The sequence below is a fragment of the Lineus longissimus genome, chromosome 10, assembly GCF_910592395.1.
Source record: "Lineus longissimus chromosome 10, tnLinLong1.2, whole genome shotgun sequence".
Taxonomy (NCBI): Eukaryota; Metazoa; Nemertea; class Pilidiophora; order Heteronemertea; family Lineidae; genus Lineus; species Lineus longissimus.
The window spans coordinates 6,642,695-6,665,678 of NC_088317.1; the positions used below are offsets into that span (position 1 = coordinate 6,642,695).

The 22,984-nt window shown below is 42.5% G+C and overlaps 2 protein-coding genes across 3 annotated transcripts; both read right to left on the reverse strand.

Annotated features, from left to right (window-relative positions):
- Positions 1 to 343: 343 nt before the first annotated feature.
- LOC135494999 (uncharacterized) lies at positions 344 to 9,357 on the reverse strand. 2 transcript variants are annotated; one of them, XM_064783383.1, is made up of 7 exons: positions 9,255 to 9,357; positions 8,557 to 8,736; positions 7,529 to 7,653; positions 6,849 to 6,924; positions 6,027 to 6,177; positions 4,016 to 4,173; positions 344 to 2,796 (listed from the first exon to the last, which is right to left on the reverse strand). In XM_064783383.1, the coding sequence occupies exons 2-7, from the start codon at positions 8,719 to 8,721 to the stop codon at positions 1,957 to 1,959; spliced, it is 1,515 nt and encodes a 504-aa protein (XP_064639453.1). In that variant the 5' UTR covers positions 8,722 to 8,736; positions 9,255 to 9,357; the 3' UTR covers positions 344 to 1,956. The 2 variants fall into 2 exon arrangements, with proteins under 2 accessions (XP_064639453.1, XP_064639455.1); XM_064783385.1 differs by having other exon boundaries at positions 8,557 to 9,346.
- A 5,546-nt stretch (positions 9,358 to 14,903) lies between these two features.
- Positions 14,904 to 22,671, reverse strand: LOC135494838 (uncharacterized). The gene is made up of 2 exons (XM_064783126.1): positions 22,448 to 22,671; positions 14,904 to 16,951 (listed from the first exon to the last, which is right to left on the reverse strand). The coding sequence occupies exons 1-2, from the start codon at positions 22,586 to 22,588 to the stop codon at positions 14,957 to 14,959; spliced, it is 2,136 nt and encodes a 711-aa protein (XP_064639196.1). The 5' UTR covers positions 22,589 to 22,671; the 3' UTR covers positions 14,904 to 14,956.
- Positions 22,672 to 22,984: the final 313 nt, after the last annotated feature.

The following is a 22,984-nucleotide window of genomic DNA, read 5'->3' on the forward strand; positions in this document are numbered from 1 at the left end:
TTAGTTCAACCTCCGGATATTACCGACGACCTCCGTCGATTGCTCACTCGGGGAAACTGGGGTTGGTCGATTGCGATTCCCAGCCGACTCGAACGGCCGCCCGCGGATTAAATATTTGCTGAAAACGCCAAACTTTCGCAGTATGGTGATCTCAGCTCGGCCGAGCGAGTAAGTGGTCTACATGGAAGACAGTTCGGCAATTTGACCCAGATTCCGGTATGCAAATTTTGTCGCTTGCTCGCGTAAAAATTAGGTCGCGCCTCAACATTTTGTCCCGTCTAAAACCACATATTCCTTGAAAATAATTGACTAACAAACAGTTATTTGTGAGTGTTTATTCCCTTTATTCATAACAGCATGATGATGCATTGAAAAATATATGGTCAAAAGGATTTTGTGAGCATGAAATCTACCAGGACCAACGAATTGGGTCACCATAATTATGACGACGAATGTGTTGACGTCAATCGGCGGGAACATTAGCATATTTTGAACATGTTTTACCTTGTAGCGCCCCAGGTGATAAAATTTCAAACTAAATTTGGCAAATTTTTAGGATTTGGCAGCGTAGGATTCAAACAAGCTTGGTCGCAATGGACTGTTTTATCCCCGAGCGAATATTGCCTTCACGATTCCCGGGCGCCTGGCGGCCAGAAAAAAGGGCGATCGGCAGAATTTTCAAAAAGAATTTGTAGCCCTTTCATAGGGCAACAATTGTACGTCAATAGATCTGGTGCAGCCCTCCCCGTTAAAAAACGTCGGCCAAAACCAATTTTTTGGGGTGTGACAGTATACAGACAGACATTTTCCTAGGTTATTTGACTAGCTCTGCTGACCTTTGTGCTCTGCTCAATCAACAAATTTCGGATGCCTTTTTGAGTGAAATGTTCCGGCTGTCGAGACATTTGCCACAATATGACGTACAATTCCTCGAGTGAAGAATGAAAGCATCTCATAAATGATTTATGGAAGTCTTCCACACAATATATATTACAATAAAATGGAAGTTCTTATCAACCATCTTTAACTTTTGTACAGTCTCAATAACAAAGTTCTTTACCGTGAACTTCATCAACGATTTCCACCACCCCTTTTTAATACTTACATTGCAAGATTTTCTTTTTGGTAGGGACTGTTCTTTGTGCCGACGTTAGATTTATAAATTTGAAACTGTAGGGGGCATTGGGTTTAATAATTTCTTTGCTTTTTTATGCTCCCCCTTTCCTGAAATGTATTTTTAATGTCACATTTTTCTGAATAAAGATATGTATATATTCAAAAAAGTGCTTTACCTTAATTCCTCCCCAGCCTAACCAAGAACCTTTTTGTAAAAACCAAGAAACACACATACCATGCTACACTTGGCAACTTAGGGCCAGTTTAGAGTACAGATTGCCACTGGTCCGGCCTAAGTCACCCAATGTACGACTTAAAAGATTACGTCACTGCCAGCAAGCTAATGGATAAACTGACAACATCTCAGAGGCATAGGTTTTCCAAGATTCCCCATCAAAAATGTTAAAATCTTACGAAAACCATGCATCGGGAGTAAAGAATTTCTTGACTAAGGCCTCGAATCCAAGTCCTTCCGATCACAAGCTATATGCTCGGACTGCAATAAGCCACTGTGCTTTAATTTCTTGCTTGTCATGATAACAAAAGATAACTGACCCATGTTATTGACAGTGATAAAACCAAGGAATTACATTGTAAAAAAATCGTAGTTCCTTGAGTAAAGGAAAGATGGCAAATGGTTAAGAAAATCTAAAAATTTACGTGATGTCACACCACGCTTATGTCATGTCAAGGTATTAACAATATTACAAGTTAACTGATTCGACATTAACACAGCCAGGAACGACAACAAATTGGCAAGATTGAAGACAGATTTAAACCAAAATGTTCAATTTTATCAATACACACACAAGTAACGTACTAAAATTACCAACGGACATCTCAAAATACTGCATATCCCCCATTTTCTCCATTTTCACTTTCATGAGTACATGCTGAAGACGTACTCGCTCGCAAAGGCACATTAGCCACGAGCGGGGAACTACCAGTGATAGACACGCTGGCTTCTCCTATTGAACTTCCTGCCTCTGTTGAACTACGCACAGTTGTACATTTCGCCAGTGGCGACTTCATCATCTCAGATGCAATAGCTACCAAAGGTGAACTGTGCATAGAAACAACAGACAAAAGTTTTGCATCATATGGACTAGAATCTGAAGGAGCCTGCGGATTTGAAAAAGTTTCTGATACTGGTGGACTTGGGGAACTAAATACAGCCCCAGACTTGTGCCCCATAGATGGCGCTTGCGCTGCAGGCAGATTCAGAGCAATTGGAGAATTCTCATGAGAGTTATGCGACAAACGCAACAGGGGTGAATCTGAATTTGTCCTTTGTAACTTTGGTAGTGATCTCTCGTTCTTTTCACTTTTGACTCGAGGTATGCAAGCATCGACTTTCTGCCAGCTATTATTTTCAATGTTAATCGACGGCACTTTCACCTGGGCGTCTCCATCTCCTGATTCACTTGGCCCACCTTCCTCGTCTCCAGTCAGATCAACCAAAATTGGAAGTTTTGCTTTATTGTCTTCTATTTGTACACAATTGCCATCAGCGTCACTATCACTGTCACGAAGAACAATTGGCTCATTATTCGAGATCCTGTTTTTTAACTTTTTCGGATTTGAATTCTGTGGCTTATGGCGTTTTCCATTGGATGTTGATGGTATAGCATTGCCATCGTCATCACTCGATGATCCACTTCTCGCTAGTGTTAGGTAAGGCTGAAAAAGGTGAAACAAGTACTTTTAAATTTGCACTGACCAAACCACAATAGAAGACTTGGGATCTACTTCAATAAAAAAAATGCCTAGTGTTTTACGATCTGTTGTCTAAATAATGTAGCTGCCATCATTCTGTAACAGGTTTTCAGGACTGAATGAGGAAAAGGGTACTCGGTCCATGTACACTAACAGTAAAGGTTGGTTGAGGTATCCACAACAATTGACATCATCAGCCAGGTTCGCATGATACGTCACAGTCTCTTCCGAAACATTTCCGGGGAACTAAGGGAGCGGGTCATACATGTACATAGAGTGCTCTCCTATTCCTCTGCGACAGGTACCCATTCATACTCCTGGACTGAGAGAAGCAACTGCAGGGTTTAAAGTGTCTTGCTCAAGGACACTGTAGTTTCTGATGCAATCAAACTTTTTCATTGAATCCATGACCTATGAGTGATAAGTCCGGGTCCCAATCATTACGGCTACTACACCACTGATTCAGTTACCGTTCATAGTAATCACAGTTAGGGGCTGTTGCAAAATTAAAGTGAAGCTTATAGAAACGAAATATTTTAGTTTTTCCTCCAACCCCTCCCCCTCAGAAACTAAAAATGACGATTTGCAGCTTTATTTTCCCTAGCCTTGTGCTGCACCTACGTTGACTTTTGGCACTTTGGGACATACTTCAAGGCGGGATCCTAGTCTGCTTGAGGGCAAGTGGTTAAACAGGGAGTTTGAAAGTTCTGGTAGTAACAGACTACCCAGGAAAAGTAGGAGGCTACCAGGCATTTAGGAGCAGATTTGGGCATTTCGAGGGCCAAAAAACGCTTCAGGAAGGGCCATAAATAATAAAATATACCCCTAAAAAAAAATTGAGGCTTATTTTGGAGAAAAAAACGAAAAAAATATAATGACCCCCTAACCCCCTCCCCCAAACGAAATTTTTCGTTTAACTATTGGCTTCACTTTTATGTCACTATAGCCCCTTAAAAACTGGACATATTCATGATCATCTCGTTGTACATGTATCTGTGTGCTGTTTAACAATTCTTCAAAGCATTCTAAAGTGTTTGACACTATGAATTATGAAAGAGAATTGGTTCGGCCCACCCAAAGGATAATCGAACACCACTATCCTTTGGTAAATGCATCTGGTCACATAAGTACATTGGCCAGAACGATATAAAAAATAACTTTTGGAAGGTTTAAAATGGCTTACCTTGAGTCTAAACCCCATCTCCTGAAGTGAGTGACCCATGCGGTAGTGGATGGTCACTTTGCTGAGGAAGTCCAGTCGTCTCCAAACATGCACAACTCGGTGAGGATACTTCCGGTAGAGCACATTACCAACTTTGGTTGTTGACATGGTGAACTGGCCTTGAAATAGAGAGAACAAGATGAAAATAGCCCATGGGAAGAGAATTCTGCATTGTTTTGATGAAGAAATGAAAGTCTTGCAACAATTACAATACAACTAACAATCTGTATCTGTCAAGAATCGGGCAATATCTTAAAGCGGTCATGGTTCATGGTTCAATCAATCAATCAAATATGACATTTCTAAAGCGCCAAATTTGGTGAAAAATTTCACCAACTCTCAGGCGCCTTTGAAATATACTCGAAAAAGGTGTGCTTTTAGCATTGTTCCAAAAGCTGCCTTTGACTCCGCAAGTCTAATGTGTGTGGGCAGCCCATTCCATAGGAGTGGCGCCGCCTTGTAGAAGGATCTGTCACCAAAACGTATGCACTTCGTGCGTGGCTCCTGTAGAAGGAAAGCGGCATCAGCCCTGAGGGAATCGGCTGACCCACGTCGGCGTTGTACCATATCAGTCAGGTAAGCCGTTGCCGCTTGGGAATCAAGCATGTAACCCTGGCTGCAGCATTTAGAACACGCTGCAACCTGCCATACTGCTGTTCCGTGATGCCGTAGAGGAGAGCATTGCAGTAGCCCAGGTGAGATGTAACAAACGCATGCACCAGAGTTTTGGTGGTGCCGACAGTCAGAAACCCGCGAATCTGACGAATCTTGTAGAGGCCAAAGACAGCTCTAGAGCAGACTTTACTGACATTAGTTTCCATCGACATGTGTTCGTCAAAAAAGACACCCAGATTGCTGACTGTCGAGTTCCCCACCCTGACTCCGTCAATGCTCACCTTCTCAAGCTGCTGCCTGGAGCCAATCAACATGCATTCTGTCTTAGTGTCATTTATGCAGAGATGGTTGTCAATAAACCATGCGCGCACCACGTATGCACCGAACCACTGTCTCCACAGCCCCCTGCACATTTTCGACTGTGACTGGTCTGAATGACATGTACAGCTGGTTATCGTCAGAGTAACCATGAAACCCAGGGGCATGTAGAGCCAACAGATGGTACAGACGGGACAGGTAAAACAGAAAAAGGACTGGGCCCAGACAGCTTCCTTGTGGGACACTACAGTTCAGATTGAAGCGCTTTGAATGCCAGTCGCCCAGGACAATTTGTTCGCCTCTTCCTACAAGGTAGGACTCCAACCACTTTAGAACTGTTCCAGAGATACCGAAATCCTCTTTCATTATGCTTAGAAGATTTGTCACATTGACAGTGTCAAATGCCGCACTTAAGTCTAGGAGGACTAACAAGCACACTTCTTGTTTGTCCATTTTCATTAAGATATCACTCTGGACCTTTACCAATGCAGTCTCTGTAGAGAAGTTCTGACGGTAAGCTGATTGAAACTTGGGGAGTGGAGCAAAGGAGTCACTGTGCCTTTACCAATGCAGTCTCTGTAGAGAAGTTCTGACGGTAAGCTGATTGAAACTTGGGGAGTGGGGCAAAGGAGTCACTGTGCCCCTGAAGCTGCTTCACGACTACTCTCTCAACTACTTTTGAAATGAAAGGCAAATGGCTAACAGGTCTAAAATTAGCAAAGGTGAGGTCATGGTATCGACAATTCTTTCGCAAGATTTTCTCAATTGGTCCCCCAGGAAAAGTGTAAACAAATTTTGGAACGCTGTCAATTTGACATGGGTCCCTGAACAGGGCGGATACAAGGTTTGTAGTGACCACTGCATTACAATGTACATGGTCCTGGCTGCTTGGCATTCAACTAACTGAGCTGCCCGACAACCTGAACAACCCGAGCAAGAACTGTTCGGTTACATGCCTCCCAAAAAGAGATCGTAGGCCGATTTCCACTGAATCTATTCTAACACAAAAATGCTCACCCCTAATCCAAGAAAAACTTACCTTGCGTGACCCTGACACAGTCCTTCTTATTCGCCTGGTCGTAATTGAGTTGTTTTCTCGACTTAACTTTTGTTGACATCAGCAATGCATCATAGCACTCAACCTCAATTGTACTAACTCTTGTCTCACGCCCTGTAGTCAGACGGTCTTCCTGTAAACAAAGGGATTATAAACGATGAACTTCTCATGTTGGCCATCTTCTTCAATGAACTGAATCTGTGACTTGTCATTAGAGTTCTAAAGCCTCGGAGATGATAAACGCTGCTGAAATTATCTTGTTCAATTCACCTGAAACTTCAGAGTCCAAAAAAACTCCCTTCGCCAGAATCGGACATCGCCAAGAACAACATGAACAAGAAAGTACAGCCAATTTTTCAAGCCATTTAGGGTTCTTTTATTGCTGTACATTTGCTCATTAAATGGCCTACAGTCTGTAGACTGAAGCAAGTCTCAAGTCAGTTCTCGTTAAGAATTGTCAAATGTACAACAATTTTTTTTTTAAAGTTTAGATCTTATTTCTTACATCGACCAGACTTTACTGATAGAACAGCCAGAAACAAAGTCATGAGGGTTTGAATCTCTGCTCATTTGGAGCCCTGCCATGTCTTGTCTTAGCAAGTTGGTTTACTCTGATTCTAACATCTTTTGAAAGGGTCTACGCTATGGCAAGCCAAAGACCCTGTTCAAGTGGACAGTGGCTTGCAAGGATTCTTTTACTGACCTCGGCTAAATCAGGAGTCGCAAGGCCTATTGAGCCCAATCACCGAAGTAACACCCCATTTAACAACACTGATCTCTTCTTGGGGAAGAAATACTCCTTACCTCGTCTTTGGCAAATCTTGGCAAGGAAAACAAGAATTCCCTCACACAGTTCTTGTCCTTGAATCCTGATATTATCCTGGGAATGAGACGAAGTCAGAAGTTTATAGTAAAACAATCCTTACAGCAAGTAGCATAGCAAGTTGCAGAACAGGACAATGGCTTGGTGATGTCCCCGATTTTTTCAACAGTACATCAATTTAGAGCTCAGCTGTTTGTTTCTGTCAGTCAAGAGAGAATTTTTTATTTTTTAAAACCAGTGATGATATAAAAGATAGTTGCTGGAGGTTCAGATGTGATCTGTACCACAATCTTGGACAAGCAAGATGATTGTGATGTTTGTATCATACCCTAGTATGAGAGACTTCCAAGCGACTAATCAATTTAACGGGTCATACTAAACAGCGTCCAAAAGCGTTTAAAAGCATACTTAAAGCCATCAAAATAAAATCTGATGGTCATAAACGAAAAGCAGGACATTTTCCACATTTCCTGATCGTTTCATGACATTTGTCTGCTAGATTAGCGAGTTGTTGTCTAAAATGTACCAGCGTCCACCACCCAGTCGGCGGCCATGTTGGATTTGACTTGGAGGAAATGATAGGGCTTCCCAATACTACAGGAGTCTGCTGTGTACGTAGCCACTTCAAATATGAAAGGTAATGTTTGGCGCAATTTGTTACCTTTCTTTGCTACCATCAGCGCTGCAACTCTTCACCTTTACTCCGTCAACAAAGATGTCAAAGTAACGCTTTGGTATGCCACGTTGAGGAAGAATACAGATCTTGTATGGTGTGACAGGCCATCTCTGAAAACGATTCAGAAAGTGGTGTTTAACCCTTAAAGGGAAGCTATGGGAATAAATTGATGCAGCAAAATCAAATATTTTTTTAAACAAATACATACCAAGTTACATGACAAACAAATACTCCACACCAAGGATATGATGAATATTCCTAGATAGTGCAGAAAATTGCATTTAATAAGCAGTTTGTGGGGGTAGCCATGTTTGTTCAAATCTCCCGGGCGAATGACGTCATGGATGCAGTGGGTTTTTTTCATCAAGGCGAGTACTACTCGTTTCCACTAGGTTTCCAGACCTTTTTTGGCCCTGGTACCTTGGCTCAAACGCATAGGGAACTAGACCTGCTCGTTCTTCTGCTGATGCATGGTTGTAATCGAAGGATTCATCGCCGGACGTCGACGAAGAACCCGAAGAAATCGAAGAACTGTCATCTGTCATTCCAAGCATTCGCCATTGTTCGAACAGCTGATTGTCACAATGGCTGCATCCATGACGTCATTGGCTCTCCGTTTGGAGGAGAGACCAGATTAAAATCCACCAAGATGGCGGCATACTTGATTCAAAAATAAGCAATTAAAATCATCCATTTCACTCATTAGTGTTTGTTTATTTATAAAACCAAGAGCCACAGTTGTTTTTAAGAATACGCAGTTTACGTAGATGTTATTCCCTATACGTTCCTCTTCTTGATGATGGCTTTTTAGTTAAGAGTATAACCAGACTAACCTATAAGTTCCCGACAACTGCTGTCCTTAATCGAGAGGTGTCCTGATTAAAGAGGTGAAATTGAATGGAAACAACCCATTTGGGGCCAAAACTAGTGTCCTTTATAGACAGGTTGTCCTTAATAGAGAGGTGTCCGCTAAGGGAGGTTCCACTGTACATGGTCTTATTAACTCTTATTACCTGTGATTCATACTCTACTCCAACCCTGTCACGCTGCCGGACATGGTAAGATAATCCTGAGACATTTAGGTTGCTCTCAACGTAGATATTACCATCTTTTTCATACTCAGGGATGGGCCGATCTCCAACCAGGATTTCCACTTTGAAATGATCCGTATGAGGCATAACGACATACGAGAGCTAGAAGAAACATGTAAAATCAAAGTTAAGAAACAGAAGAAGAATTTCAATAGACAGCCTGCGTAAATAAAGTTCGGCCATTTTGAAAAGACCCTTTTCACGGACTGTTTACCATGGAATAAAAGTACATGTACTTCAAATATATTTAAGCAAGCTTATTCAAACAATTTACTTCAAGCTGTCCATGTCTTCAAATGTTCATGATATTTCGAATGCTTTTTGTGATTATTTGATTTAAAACATTACTTTTATGTCATTCATGGTAAACTCACACTGCCTGTGAAAACTCCTTTTCAAAATATGGCCGAACACGGTAGGCCTATATTGGAATTATTGGTAGTGCAGATGAGACGAGATGCGTGCTGTGTATTGTCTCGCACTCGTGTACACTACCACGTGTATTAATACACCGTGGCCGAAATTTATTTTCGCAAGCCGTCTATTACTATTAGCCAGGCATATTCTTTGGCCTATTCTTTCATACTCTCAGAAATAACACATGAAGCCGCATTTCATACTTAGCTATCGATAACAATCACACATTGCCATCCAGAGGCAAAATATTATCGTTTTTATCAGTAAAATATTGATATCTTGTTTTCGTGATCGCCAGAAGCACAACTTTGCCCTCTATTGTCAGGTTTATGAACATGATATAGGCTCATTGAACTTAGCGGAACGACGAAATAATAAACTTGCATTTACTTGCCCCGGCACAGGTCTACACTCAGGTACAAGGGACCATGGCTTTTATTCGACAGACAATGCCGGTTCATCCAGAAATACAATCCTGGGTTCTCCCCGGGATCGAACCCGGGCCCTATTGCGTGGTTGCCCATAAATGTTTTTTTTCATCTGCAACTGCGCAGATATCATAGATTGACAAAAGGTACAAAAGCGTTCGGACTTCGGAACTATTGGTTTATGATATCTGCCAGTCTCAATTTGGAGAGGATGATTACTTATCCTTATGCGTGTAAGTGAAGACCTCTTACTTTTTTGTTTTACAATGGGTGATATGAATAAAGACTAGCAATTGCTTTTACTGAAAACCCCATGTACATTTACACAAGGCCTTTCTGTACAAAATTGAAGTAAAATCATTTACTAGTCTTTATTCATATCACCCAATATCAAGATATTGGAAATAACCTTGCGTCTTAAAAGCGAGGTGACGTAAACTCGGATCTCGGCGTGCACTCACGTGGCGGAAAAGTCTTTCGCACCAATGAATAACGCGTTTTTCAACTTTCAAAGAGCTTCACTACACGTTCAGAAAAATAGTTTACTGATGAAACAGAAGAAGAACAAAAAGACGATCTTTCCCTTACCACGAATGACTATTTACATAATTTAATTGCACTAAGACAGGGTGATAACGAATGGACCACAGTAAGTTTCGATATTCCGCCGTTCTGCTTAGTACCCATCCTGACTCTCCTGCGCTTGCGTCACCACTATATCGAGCTCAAAACATTGCGGGTCAAGATGCCAAGTACCGTAAGGAGCCTCATAGCCTATTGAAAAAGCTCTTGATCTCAAGATGAAGGCTTTACAGGATGACTGATTTCTCCTTCTTCATACCTTTTGTACTTTTATAACTTTATGTCTGTTATCATCCCTGCATGCTTAGTTTATCACTGCTTATAACCTATAAATGTACAATTTTAAGGTAGTAATAAACATATTTATATTTGTGTCACATAACGTTTCAATGATGGCCATTGACCCCATAATTAGACATGCTGTTGTACCCCTCCCACAGGTTTAATGACAGATTCCATCGGCCCTATGCCCCATCAATCTTCTCTCGGTCTTCCTTTTATAATGTCGAACTAATATAAGAACTTGAAGCGGGCTAAAAAACATCGAAAGGGGTAATAATGGCCCTATGCTTTAGAACGAGTTACGATAAACCCATTTTTCGACACTCAAATCACTCTGATATCGGATTGAAGTGTCTTGTTGGAAGTTATCCAATTATAAATTTGTGAAGGAGCAATTTCAAATTTCCCGCTTAATCTGGAGACTCAAGAATCTTATTATGTGACCATCACCGTCTGCCTCCGCCAGCCCAATTGGCCAGCCAAATCGTCTTTTTTCACATCGGTATTAAAGTAGCTGCCTAACGTAGTGGATATTGCTGGTACTATCTTCTGGAGTTTGTGACTGACCCTTATAACAGGGTTGTTTTTGAATACATATCGCGTGAAGACAATCACGAAAACTGACGAGGGTGCCTTATTTCGAATGGCATGGAAGAAACCTTGAAACATAAGTAACATCTTCTACTCCTATCAAGAAATATGTCAACTGTTTCGACTCAAACAAACGTGCTTCCATCCGGGGAGAGTTTTTTAAGGAGGGGCCATACCCTGATGGCCATATTACCCCGCATGACTGTAGGTCTAAACTGATTTGTGTGTGCACTACTAAGGAGTTGGTTGTTGTAATGTGTATGAATGTCTTCGTAAATCTAACAATAATGAGCGCACAGTTGTTTTTTTTGGAATAGGCCTACACAAGATTAAGATACGATTCTCGGCAAGCTGATGAATGGATTCTCCGGGGCGGGGGAGGGGGGGGGGGGGGGGGTCTGTATTGTTTGGGCAGAGACGTGAGCTACTTACTGGTCGGATATTTTTAAAGCTGGTATTTATTGATCTAGGTTACGAAACCAAACAGATTTTTTAATTTTAGTAACAACGACAGCTACGAATCTATTATCTCCCCGCTTTCCGAAAAAGTGGGGGACATATTGTATTACCGTTCGCCGTCACTCCGTATGTACTCTAAGGTCAGTCCGTCCAAAAGTGATGTCTCCTCCTAGACCTTTCATCGTACCAAATTGAAGCTTTGGTATCGTACTCCTCCACTGGTGTGCAAAACACCTTTGAAACTTCGAACCGACTCCGTTTCTCAGGCCTACATACGAATCAAACTTCGTTTGCAGGAAGCAATACCACAGCATTAATACTGAGGGAATTTGCGACCACAAAGGCAGGCTACAATTTTAATTAAGGCCTACCATACTTTTCAATCACGTCAACAGCAAAATGGTAGGCTTGGTACCTCTTGGTACAAGAAATCAACCATATTCTCCTTTACGCGAAACATCTCCCTCTTGTAAGCAGCATAAAATATGTTTTTAGAGTGAAAAACGACATTCTGCACACCAAAACATGTCATAGAACTCTATTCAGTGATGATCTGTACAAATTTTTCTGGCATATTGGCGGCTTATTATAAACCGCGAGATGTAGAATGTGAAATCGCGAGATGCCAACCTCGGTGGGTGTACCACCCGCTGCAGATTGTATTGCAAATATGGAACCTGAAAAGACGAACATTCATGAGACCAAGGCTATTGTAGGAGCTATCCTTATTTTGATTTACACTTCGATGCGGGATTTTTTTCTATTCATGGTACTGTCACAAACCAATTCCGATCTCACCGATTTTCTGTTGACATTTCATGATCAGTGAGATTCCATACTTGCCGTGAAGCTATTGTTTAAATTGAGTGTCTAAGATGTGTTATGATTGCATTACTAGTATCATCAAAGCTGAACACATAGATTATTGACAAAACATTGCAAATCCCCGAAGTGTGACTTTACAAAACGGCTTTCGGCCAATGTACAATTAAAAATAACTCCACTGAATCATACCAATACCTCTTGCACCAGCTCGTGCTGCATGCCATGCCCCCTCGCGGTAGAATGCAAGTGAACGAAGCTGATCCTCAGTGGCCTCTTAAAAATAGTTTGCAAAGTAGCACTCTTATGGATTATGGATATGGATTTTAGCTGCTACGAGTTCGTCAGAGATTATCGCTTAATTCCCTGAAAGTCGGTCGTGTGTTTGGAGATAGCTGCATGTAGCCTTTGTGTTGTCTTCAGTCCCGCTGCCATTGAATGGAGAATTTTACGGCAGTAGAAGTATAGAAAATCTTGGGGCAGAAAATAATGATTACTCATCGCGCGATTTCGTGATCGATTACTAGCGCGGCGCTCGATTCATACTGGGCATGCGCTTCAAGGCACGAGATCAGGGGCCTTATTCACAAAAGCCTCGCAAACGCTTCGCAATCGCAAACACCTCGCCTAGCAAAATTTTCTAATCACAAAAGCCTCGCTACGCAATCGCTTCGCCAGGTCGTCGGTAATTTAGCGAATTCACAGTGTCTTCACAAACTCCTCGCACGCATTGCGGGTGATTTCATGAAGACATCGCTCACGCTTCGCAATCGCAGTGTGGTCGCTCAACCCTCGTTAACTCCATAATTTTAGCGAGAGCTTTTGGGCTCTCGCAAAGCATTCACACGAAGAAAACATGGCGCTCCTTTTTGCAATAGAAGAGGAAAATCAACGACATTTTCGCCGAAATAGGATATTTAGAGACCGGGTAAATCCGCTGGACATTTACGATGACGAAGACTTGATGAAGAGGTTTCGTATGCCACGTCACGTTATTCTGGAAGTTGTGGATTTGATCAAAGAAGATGTAGAACATCCAACACAACGATCTCATGCTTTACCGGCAAGTTTACAGGTGATGTGCGCCCTCCGTTATTATGCAACGGGAGATCTGCAGTTTGTAAGTGGGGACCTCAATGGCATTAGTCAAGCATCTGTGTCACGAATTGTTTATAGAGTTTCCACATCACTGGAAAGGAAGGCGTCGCACGTTATAACATTTCCACGAGATCACCATCTCCAACAAGAAGTAAAAGAGGGTTTCTATAATCAAGAGCGCCGCCGCATACCAAATGTACTTGGCTGTGTAGATGGAAGCTTGGTTGGCATAAAGGCTCCCTCGGTCCAAGAAGAAGCCTACGTCAGCCGAAAACATTCCCACGCAATCAACGTGCAAGGCATATGTGACCATACCTTGAAGTTTACCAATTTGGTGGCAAAATGGCCAGGTAGTACTCATGATGCCTTTATCTGGAACAACTGTAGATTAAATCGTAAATTTCAGAACGATGGGCTCCCAAATGGCTTTTTATTGGGTGATAGTGCCTACCCATTGCTTCCTTGGTTGATCACTCCCTACGTCACCCACGAGATGCGGCGGAGGACGAATTCAATGCCCACCACAGAAGAATTCGGCAGAAGATCGAGAACGCATTCGGACGATGGAAAATGAGATGGCTTTGCTTCCACAAATATGGTAAGCTGACACATTATTCAAATGGTCGACTTAATCATCGAATGTGGCCGTCAGGAGGCTGGACTCGTATTCATTAAGTCCCTACCATGACTGAAAGCAATTCTTTTGTTGAAACTTTGAAGTACCGGTATATAATAGTTCCATGGGATTCCCCCAGACTAAGACCTCCTAAAACATACTTTGCACGAGAACAATATAATGTACTAGTAATGGGCCTTTCAGTTTTTCCAGGCGGGGTTCTAACCCTTTCCCCAGAAAGGTGTGTTAAGGCTTCCCGGTCAATGCATACACGCATCGGTATGAGTCATTCGGACATTGTTAATGGATCACGTAATCAGTAATCGCGCTTGCGGAACTTTAGCGAATTCGCTAGCAGAGAGGGACAGCGAAGACATAGCGAAATATTGCGAAGGCCTTTGTGAAACGCTCGCTTCGCTAAGTTAGCGATTGCGCATGGGTTTCGCAAACGCTTCGCTTCGCAAATACTTAGCGAGACTTTTGTGAATAAGGCCCTTGGTCACTACTTCATTTGTGAAAGGCGGCCCTATCGCACCAGGGGCCTTATTCACAAAAGCTCATTTCAAGCCATTCCCTAACTTGGATGGCAACCCTATTATGCCCCAATCCCCAAATTTCCCTATTGATGTCCCTTAGCATTATACATTCATCAGGCAGCTGATCCCAATTCCAGTTGTACTTTTGTAACACCATAGTTAGACTTTTCCCCACTGATGAGACGCTCCCGGCAAATAATAATCCAACTGTAACCTTTACGAGTGTATTTCCTGATTTCCGCACTCCGTTGATGAATTTTACGAACCTTTTCTCCAATTGAGTTTGAACGCTACAGTCCTTTATAATGGCTGGTAACAGGTCATTATGAGTGCGATAAGGCAAACACAAAATCTGACGAATACATTTACGCCATGCAATATACAATTCTTCCATGTATGGTTTTGAACAATCTAGCAACTGGTAACCATACAGTGGCATACAAAAACTTTTGAATAACTTATAGTCTATCTGATTTCAAAGTTGGCGTACCTCATTTCAAAATGGAATAATTAGGTTTGAATGCATTGTCAAATTCTTTAAAGTCCCTTCCCCCAAAGAGAATAGTTTTAAGCGCGGGCTTGTTCAGCCAGTTGGTCAGTTTATTCTGCGTGAAGTTGTGTTCGATTTTGAAATACCTTTTAACGAACGCATAGTCCACTATGTAGCTTTTATCCTTTTTTAATTTAGGCTGGCCGGGTAACATTCTTGGCTGGTTCGGCGAGACACTTTTTAAGAATGGATTTGGTTTTCCGTCGATATCTGGCCGAAAGGCCGAAAGCAGGTACTGCAATTTGTCAACACGGTTGTGATCAATTTTATATTTGTGATGATAATTGGACCTCTTATTGGTAGTCAGAAGGAAATTGCACTGATACCTGCTTGAACTATACAAAACATTGGTCAGGGCATTATTGAGAGTAGTAGAAGCCCACCAAGACTTATACTCGAAGACAGTAATGTATGGCAGAAGGAGAGACAGTGTGTCGCGGTGGTAAGCCACTACACACAAATCGTAGTAGTAGTTCAGATTAACGAGTGACATCTCGTTGACGTGATGGATGAAGTAAGACGGAAAGCTCACTGCTGGCTCGTGAGCGAGCAGGAACTCTTCGAAGCAGATCCAAACGTCGTCACCGTCACATCCACCTTTTCCTTTCCAACGTCGATTCTTATACCTGAACGATACCGTGACGTCATCGTCGAGAAAGATAAAATACTGATAACCCTTCTTTGACATTCGACTCCCACGTTCAACGGCATGCTCCAACTGAAGATTCCTCCCAGTGGTCCATGTGCTATCCGGTCGGTATAGGTCGCCGGAGTCCGTCTTGTATGTCAGCCAAAGAACATCTCGATTTGAGTTAGATACCAGGCCAAGGTTCATTTCGACGCTTGGGCCTTGTATCAAGTACACGAAGTCTTTAGCAACTTTCACTGGCGGAAAAGTGTAGCCGAAACATTCCAGATCACGTATCCAAGCCATGGCTAAATCGATATCTGCCCGCCCGATAATATCGATCTGGTAGAGTTCAATGTAAAGGTCTATCATGTTCTGCGCCAACGAAACGGTTTTCGGGATCCAGTTGACCAGGAATTTGATCAGTCGACTTGTTTTACAGTAGACATCCATTTCGTTGTGAAAATCGACCATATACGAATGCGCGTTACGGATTTGATTGACGTATGGCGGACCGAAAGCGATGTGACCGTCAGTGTCCCAAACCAACCGTTGAGTGAAATACGCCCTCCATATATCCGACACGCGCCCGTGAACGCTTGCCGGCAGCAGCAGACCCCAGAAGGCGAACTGAGCATGCAATGATGTCTGGGCGTTGTAGGGCGACATGACGTAATGCGATAGTGCGTGATATTTCTCCACCATCTCAAACTGAAATGGAATCTTCTGTGTTAGCCTATAGATGGCGTCCACATCTGGGTCGGTTTGGGCTAGGAAGCTGATCACTCCCACCTTCTCCGGCTTGACGGCACCGATTACTTTCATGTTTTTCGTGTTGGAATCTTTGATTTTGTCCAGCAGCAACCCTCTCGGCCAGAAAGTGGTGTTGGGTTTGATGTATGGAATGTAGGGATTGTACACGTGTCCTGCGACCTGTATTTGATCGAATTTAATGGAAGCATCCATGAGCGGCTCACTTTTAGGAAACTTGGGGAAGTTATCGTCGTCGGTGTCGAAGATCCACTTGGCCCCGTTGGCCACGGCGTACATGAAGCCGATGTTCTTCCGGGCGTAGTGATTCCAGGGCAGATGTCGGCAGATGTGGTATGGACACCGCTCCTGCCAGGCCACGTCGAGAAAGACAAGATTGGGCATCGGCGGAACCTCTTTTGGGCCCTTCTTGTCACCGACCAGCACCAGGCACCACTTTGGCATCTTCAGCAAGTCCTTGAGAGCTTTGGTTAAATTGAAAATTGCCGTGACTACCACCCATTTCTCGCAGGTCAGTCGCCCCTGATGCGGAGTTATCTGAAATGAATAAGCGAACAGTTAGTTATCAACAGAGTCGTTCTTCTGAGAAGAGAAAGTCCGGTGCAGTGAATAACGAGTAAACAAACAATGAAAATTATATACCACATCTTCAAGATTAAAGAAACCCTTCGGCATAAGGAATTCGCCGCATTCAGGGCTCTGCGTGCGTGCATGTGTGTGGGAGGCGGGGGGGGGGGGGTAGTGTTAGGAGAGAGGATACCTTATAGCTATTTGCATCATTTTTCTAAACTTTATAAGGTCACTACTTCTCTGCTGCCCTGAAATCTTCCAGTATGCAGTATATATTTCTCATCATTGAATTACCAAAAAAGTCAAATTCAAAATCTGACTAAATTATCACGCTTTTCGATTTCTATTCCTCAACTTGACCCCGTGCAGCAATCATCTTTGAGAGGTTCGATGCATTGAAGACGTACAGCGCAGTGGCTATAATAATGATAATAATAATAATCACTACTATAATGGACGTAGAGCTGAAATAGTTTGTCACACATCTCCTCCGCCAATTCAGATCGGATGACCTCGAAACTTTTCCTGAAAGTCGTGGTTGATATGGAGATGCACCTCGCCGGGTTAAATTGGTAAAATTTGCAGCGATCTCGGAGAAATAGCACCTTTTGTTCTTTCTATATATGGGCATACTCATGGACATAAGGGGCCTTTTCAGCAGGTCTGATTTGCATATGGGGCCATCTGTTAAATCAAAAGTGTGGGATTATACAAAAATATGCCGGGAAAGTATTGGGGCCACTATATGTTTAAAGCATTCATCCATTTCCGCAATTTTCCCCCTTTATTTTGGTCGTACTCTTTCACCTTACGTTGTTTTAAAATCGCTCTTAATTTTTCTAAGTACCGTATGGGAATTCATCACGTGTTACACGTCTCATCATAACAAAACCGCCTCACCCGACCCAAGCACTGGGCGCAAAGTAGCGCACAGCTCCCTATATGAATACCCGGGGCAAATATAAAATATGATATAAAATCCCGATTAACATTTCTTTACTGTGATAAAAACAGGCTAACCACTGCAGATTAACAAGTAAGTGAGTGTTCCGGAACGAGTGGAGTCCGTGCGGAGGGTGTCGAAAAAAGCCTAGGCGAACTACTTCCTCCGTCTGGTGCTGCCACCCACTGTGTTGTACTAAGTTCGTAACACGCCAACTCTTCACCATTCGCGAAATAGTTCGTCAAAATAAGTCGAGACCACTTTGAAGAGTGGTGGAGTTTGATTTTTCCGGTCGTTTTGCCAAAAACGCGTTTAGTGTAAGTAATTTGGAGGAAAATCATCCCCCCAAATCATCATGTTCGATTTGTAAACACTTGGGTCGGCGTGGAGTGCTTCACATCACACATCGACCTATTTTACGCATATCAAAATCAAGACAACATCGCAACCCCCAGACATATAATTTCATTTCACCCAAATTGCCCCGGCCCCACACTAAGCCATCCCCCTAAAACAACCCGCGCCACGGGTATTATATGCTAGTAATAATAATAATAATAACAATAGAAGAATACAATACATGTACAGACAATAAAAGAATACAAACTGCTTACTACAGAGACCGGATAAAACATTACATTGCATCTTACTAATAAAATACCGCAGTAATCAAAACACTACATCACACAAACAGCAGTAAATACGGCAATAGTATTACAATAACAATGGGTTAACATGATTTCAATAAAAGATTTGCAAGTTGTTTATCCCTGGAAATGCGGTGTTTAAAACGGTGTGAATGTAGTAGGGCCCGCAGGCTATCCACCACACAGAGACGGCAGTTCAAATCCGCGGATTCCGTAGATTCCGCGCTATTTTTAGAAATTCATATTGAACTATACTTAAGAACGATATAAGAGAGTATATCACTTAATAGCCCATCCAAAATGAAGCCCTACAGAAGATTACCAGTACTGTTGATAGTTTTCAGCCGATGCCAGGGAGGAATCCTTCACAGCATGGACCGAATTAACCAGGAAAATTGAATGCTCCGCTATCTTGATACGGTTCCGTTTTAGGCCATGGGACGAGTGTGAAAAATGTGAAATCCGTTTGACAAATTAGCGGGCAAATTGAAAACAGTCGTTTTTGGGTAATATGGGGGTGCTGATTTCAAAAATCAATTTTTCTCCCGCGTAAAATTGCACATTAAGTCAGAAATGAGACCCTTAATAGGGCCTAATGGTCCCAAAGTAGGGGTCAAAAAAGTTGATGTCATCGAAACATGTCAACGTGGGTATTTAAATGAAGGTATATGGGGGTACTTTAACATTGCATAGTTTTTGGCCCCTAAACGAACCGTGGGACCCCCCAGGGAGGGTCAAAAAGGGCAAAAGTGGAAACTTTGACCGCCTCCCATGAGCTTCATGGGCACCGCATGTGGATAAAAACTGTTTTATTCGACAGTACTCACATAGACCTTTTCATAGATACCCATGATGACACCCTTGGGCAAAAGGTTTTTGAGATCTTACATTTGGAGCCTAAAAAGGGGTCAAAATTACTATCTCGGCAACCCTTACCCCGAGAGTGTTGTCATGGGTATCATTTTGAAGGTCTATACGATTACTGTCAAATAAAACAGTTTTTATCCATTGGCAGTCCCTATGAAGATCGTGGGACAGGGTCAAAGTTAACACTTTTGCCCTTTTTGACCCTCCCTGGGGGGTCCCACGGTTCGTTAAGGGGGCCAAAAACTATGCAATGTTAAAGTACCCCCATAGACCTTCATTTTGATACCCATGTTGACATGTTTCGATGACATCAACTTTTTGACCCCTACCTTGGGACCATTAGGCCCTATTAAGGGTCTCATTTCTGACTTAATGTGCAACTTTACGCGGGAGAAAAATTGATTTTTGAAATCAGCACCCCCATATTACCAAAAAAAGACTGTTTTCAATTTGCCCGCTAATTTGTCAAACGGAATCCTTTTTCTAGACACATTTTTGCCACTCGTCCCATGGCCTACAAGGAGACACGCGTGCTTGTCTCACCTCAGGGCTAGTACATGGTGTCACCTTAGATAATAGGAATAACGTTGCTTTGTAAAAGACGGATGAAGGTCGACCTAGGGTGCACTCGGGCAGCCGGAAGATGTTTCCCGCGATAGGCCGCGTACGCGCTACAAATAAGGAATAATGGCTTATCGATCTGCTATCAAAGAGTGGGAAAAAACGTCGAACATAAACTTAGTCTACTAATAAAACAGGAGAAGAACAAACATATTGAAGAAAAAACCGGTATACTGTAGCATAAAGCAACATATGGTGAACCTGTTTTCCCATCCCACAAAACTCACTTTCTATGACCACTGCGCTGCTAACATGAACTCATAAAAACAACTTCACTTTGTTTGCCCATCTAATCTTCTCTAGAGACTGCGTTATTTCAATGCAAACTATTTTGTGGGTTTTGAATGAGACACAAAAACGCTACACTTTCCGAGATATCAGACCAACGATGGTCAGTGGCATCACACTATAGCTTGTTAACGTCGTGTGTACAACGTTGCCGGTTGTGAGTGAGGAACAGCCGATCAACTTCAGTTGGATATAGATTGCATATAAATGGATGATATGTTTTAATGCTTTATAAACGACGCCAAAAAAGTTCTTACAGTTGGTTTTTCGTATAAGTTGTCTGTTTCAGTCATAAATTACACCAATTTGATTGTTAGTATGGACAAGCATATTAAATCCAATAAAATATTCCATGTTTGAAAATCGACAACCAACTTCTTTTATAAACGTTGTCCCGCCAGGTGGCCAGTGTGTAACGTAACCACTATTGGCCAGTTCCAGGCCACTCTCTGTAACGTAATCAAGAGATTGGTTGAGTCACTCTAAACTCGACACCAAATTGGTGGTGACCCCTGGCCACGGGGTGGAAATAATGGGGCAGGTTTACATTTAAAGGAATGGGTGGCTTTTTAGTTCAATGTGATTCTTCTCTTGTTTCTTTGAAGGAATTGGTACCGAACTGGAGGTATTTGGTTGTCACACCAAAACCGCGAGACGCCTCGGTTTTTCCTCCACCCGAGCGGTTTTGGTGAGACGATCAATACCGCCAGTTCGGTATTAATTTCTATTGTAAAACATCACAAATTAAATACAGAATAAAGTGGTTTTAAATGCTTCTTGGCTGCTTCCATATTTTTTGCACCAACCCAAGCGGTTATGGTTGCCTAACCATAACCGCTGAATTCAAAATGAGGCTTCATTGCAGCATAGTGCATTTACACTGTAAACTACGGTTCGTTATAAATCTAGATTTTTATAATTTTTTATGTTTTTGGCGTTTTTAAAAGTTTTGTTCTTATTTTCAGGTGTAATAAAACGTATGGGGGTGGGGGTGGGGTGGGAGGGGGAGGGGGCTAGAGCCTTGCAAATTATGCCTTTCCCTTTTCACATTTTCCTATTGTTCGAAGCCACGTTAGAAAAAGGTGACGAATGTCCGCTGTAATCTTTTACAATAACAAGTGAAGTAATCCGCCACCAAGGTTGATTTGGGCTTTCCCCGACTCGCAAAGTAACAAGGAAAACTCAATAGATACGAAATGACGTCAATGTTTAGACACACAGCTCCAGGCAGCGCCTTAATACTAGTGCATGGGTCCACGTGGAGAGGATCGATGAATGGAGGGCTAACTAGGGTCAAATCGGAGTCAACATCATTGTCCGATCTTGATTTTGTTTTCTTTTTATAAGCAATTCATTGATTAAAGCCACTTACAATATATAGTAGGATCCGGAGGTGACTAGGCACAACCGACAGCTGGGTAATATTGCCCTTATTAGGGAGGTTAAAAACTCGAACGATAAACGACAACGGTAACGACAATGACGTCATTAGGTTTATCGTGAAGAAATAACGTTAGTTGGGTTAAGAAACACACATTGAATTCCCGGTAAACGTAAAATGTTCATTAGCTGACACTGATCCAAGTCAGGAAAGACCAGGACTAGGCCTTATAACTCATTTATATAATGTTTTAATGTGACCTGTAATGACAATCGAATCCTGCGCGAACATTTCTTGGCCTTCCAGGGCCTGTTGTGCACGGCTATTCAATGAATTACCTCGGCAACTCTAGACAGTGTGGTCCGTATTGATCAACACCCGAACATGGATCCACTGCTTCCTTTGGGGTACACAGCGACAACTTCTCTCAGCAGCAGCTCACCCTGCTATTGAGAGAAACGAAACTTCGGCGGCATGTTCCACTTGAGTGAGACGGTACAGAAGTGAATGATCAATCGGCCGGGGTAGACAGGGTTTCACCTGGACTACGATTATCTCACTCTACTCTACTCTACTCTACTCAACTCTACTCTATGGATTACATCATCAATGTGTGTGAAAGCACAATTCATAATCATAATAATGGTCTGCACTACGATTTCTCCGACTGCCACAACCAAGGCTACCAGACTACTGTAAGTTTGTTTAGGGCGTACCTTATCGCAGCTAGCTGTTGACTTCATCTTGCCGGTATAACTGCGCACAGCCGGTTTCAATGGTGACTGGTCGCCAATGGTATGTTTTTCATCCTCGGTATGATGGTTAGCTCTGTCACGATTGCTAAAGTGCCTTGGCATGAAGTTCGCCAAAGATCTGCTGGTGTGAGCACATAGCAGCAGACTGATCAGAACGACGCTGACCAACAAGACAGCTTTCCAGGATTTTAGGAAACGCCTAGGGAAGGCATGCAACATACTAACAGACGGTCGAAGAACGATACACAACGAACAAGCCTGTAGAATGGTTCTGGCACATTGAGAATGTTGTATTTTATTAAACATGTGTCACCGTTTAAACCTCGTCTTCAGATGTCATAGGGCCGTTTAGACGGCAGGAAAAAGCCACATAAGATCCGATTGAATCCGAATGTGGTTTAAATTTTTCTCGTCTAAATGCAAAATGATGCATCCGGGAGCATCCGGATCAAAAGCGTCGTCTAAACCAAAATGGATACCGAATCCGGATTCATTTTA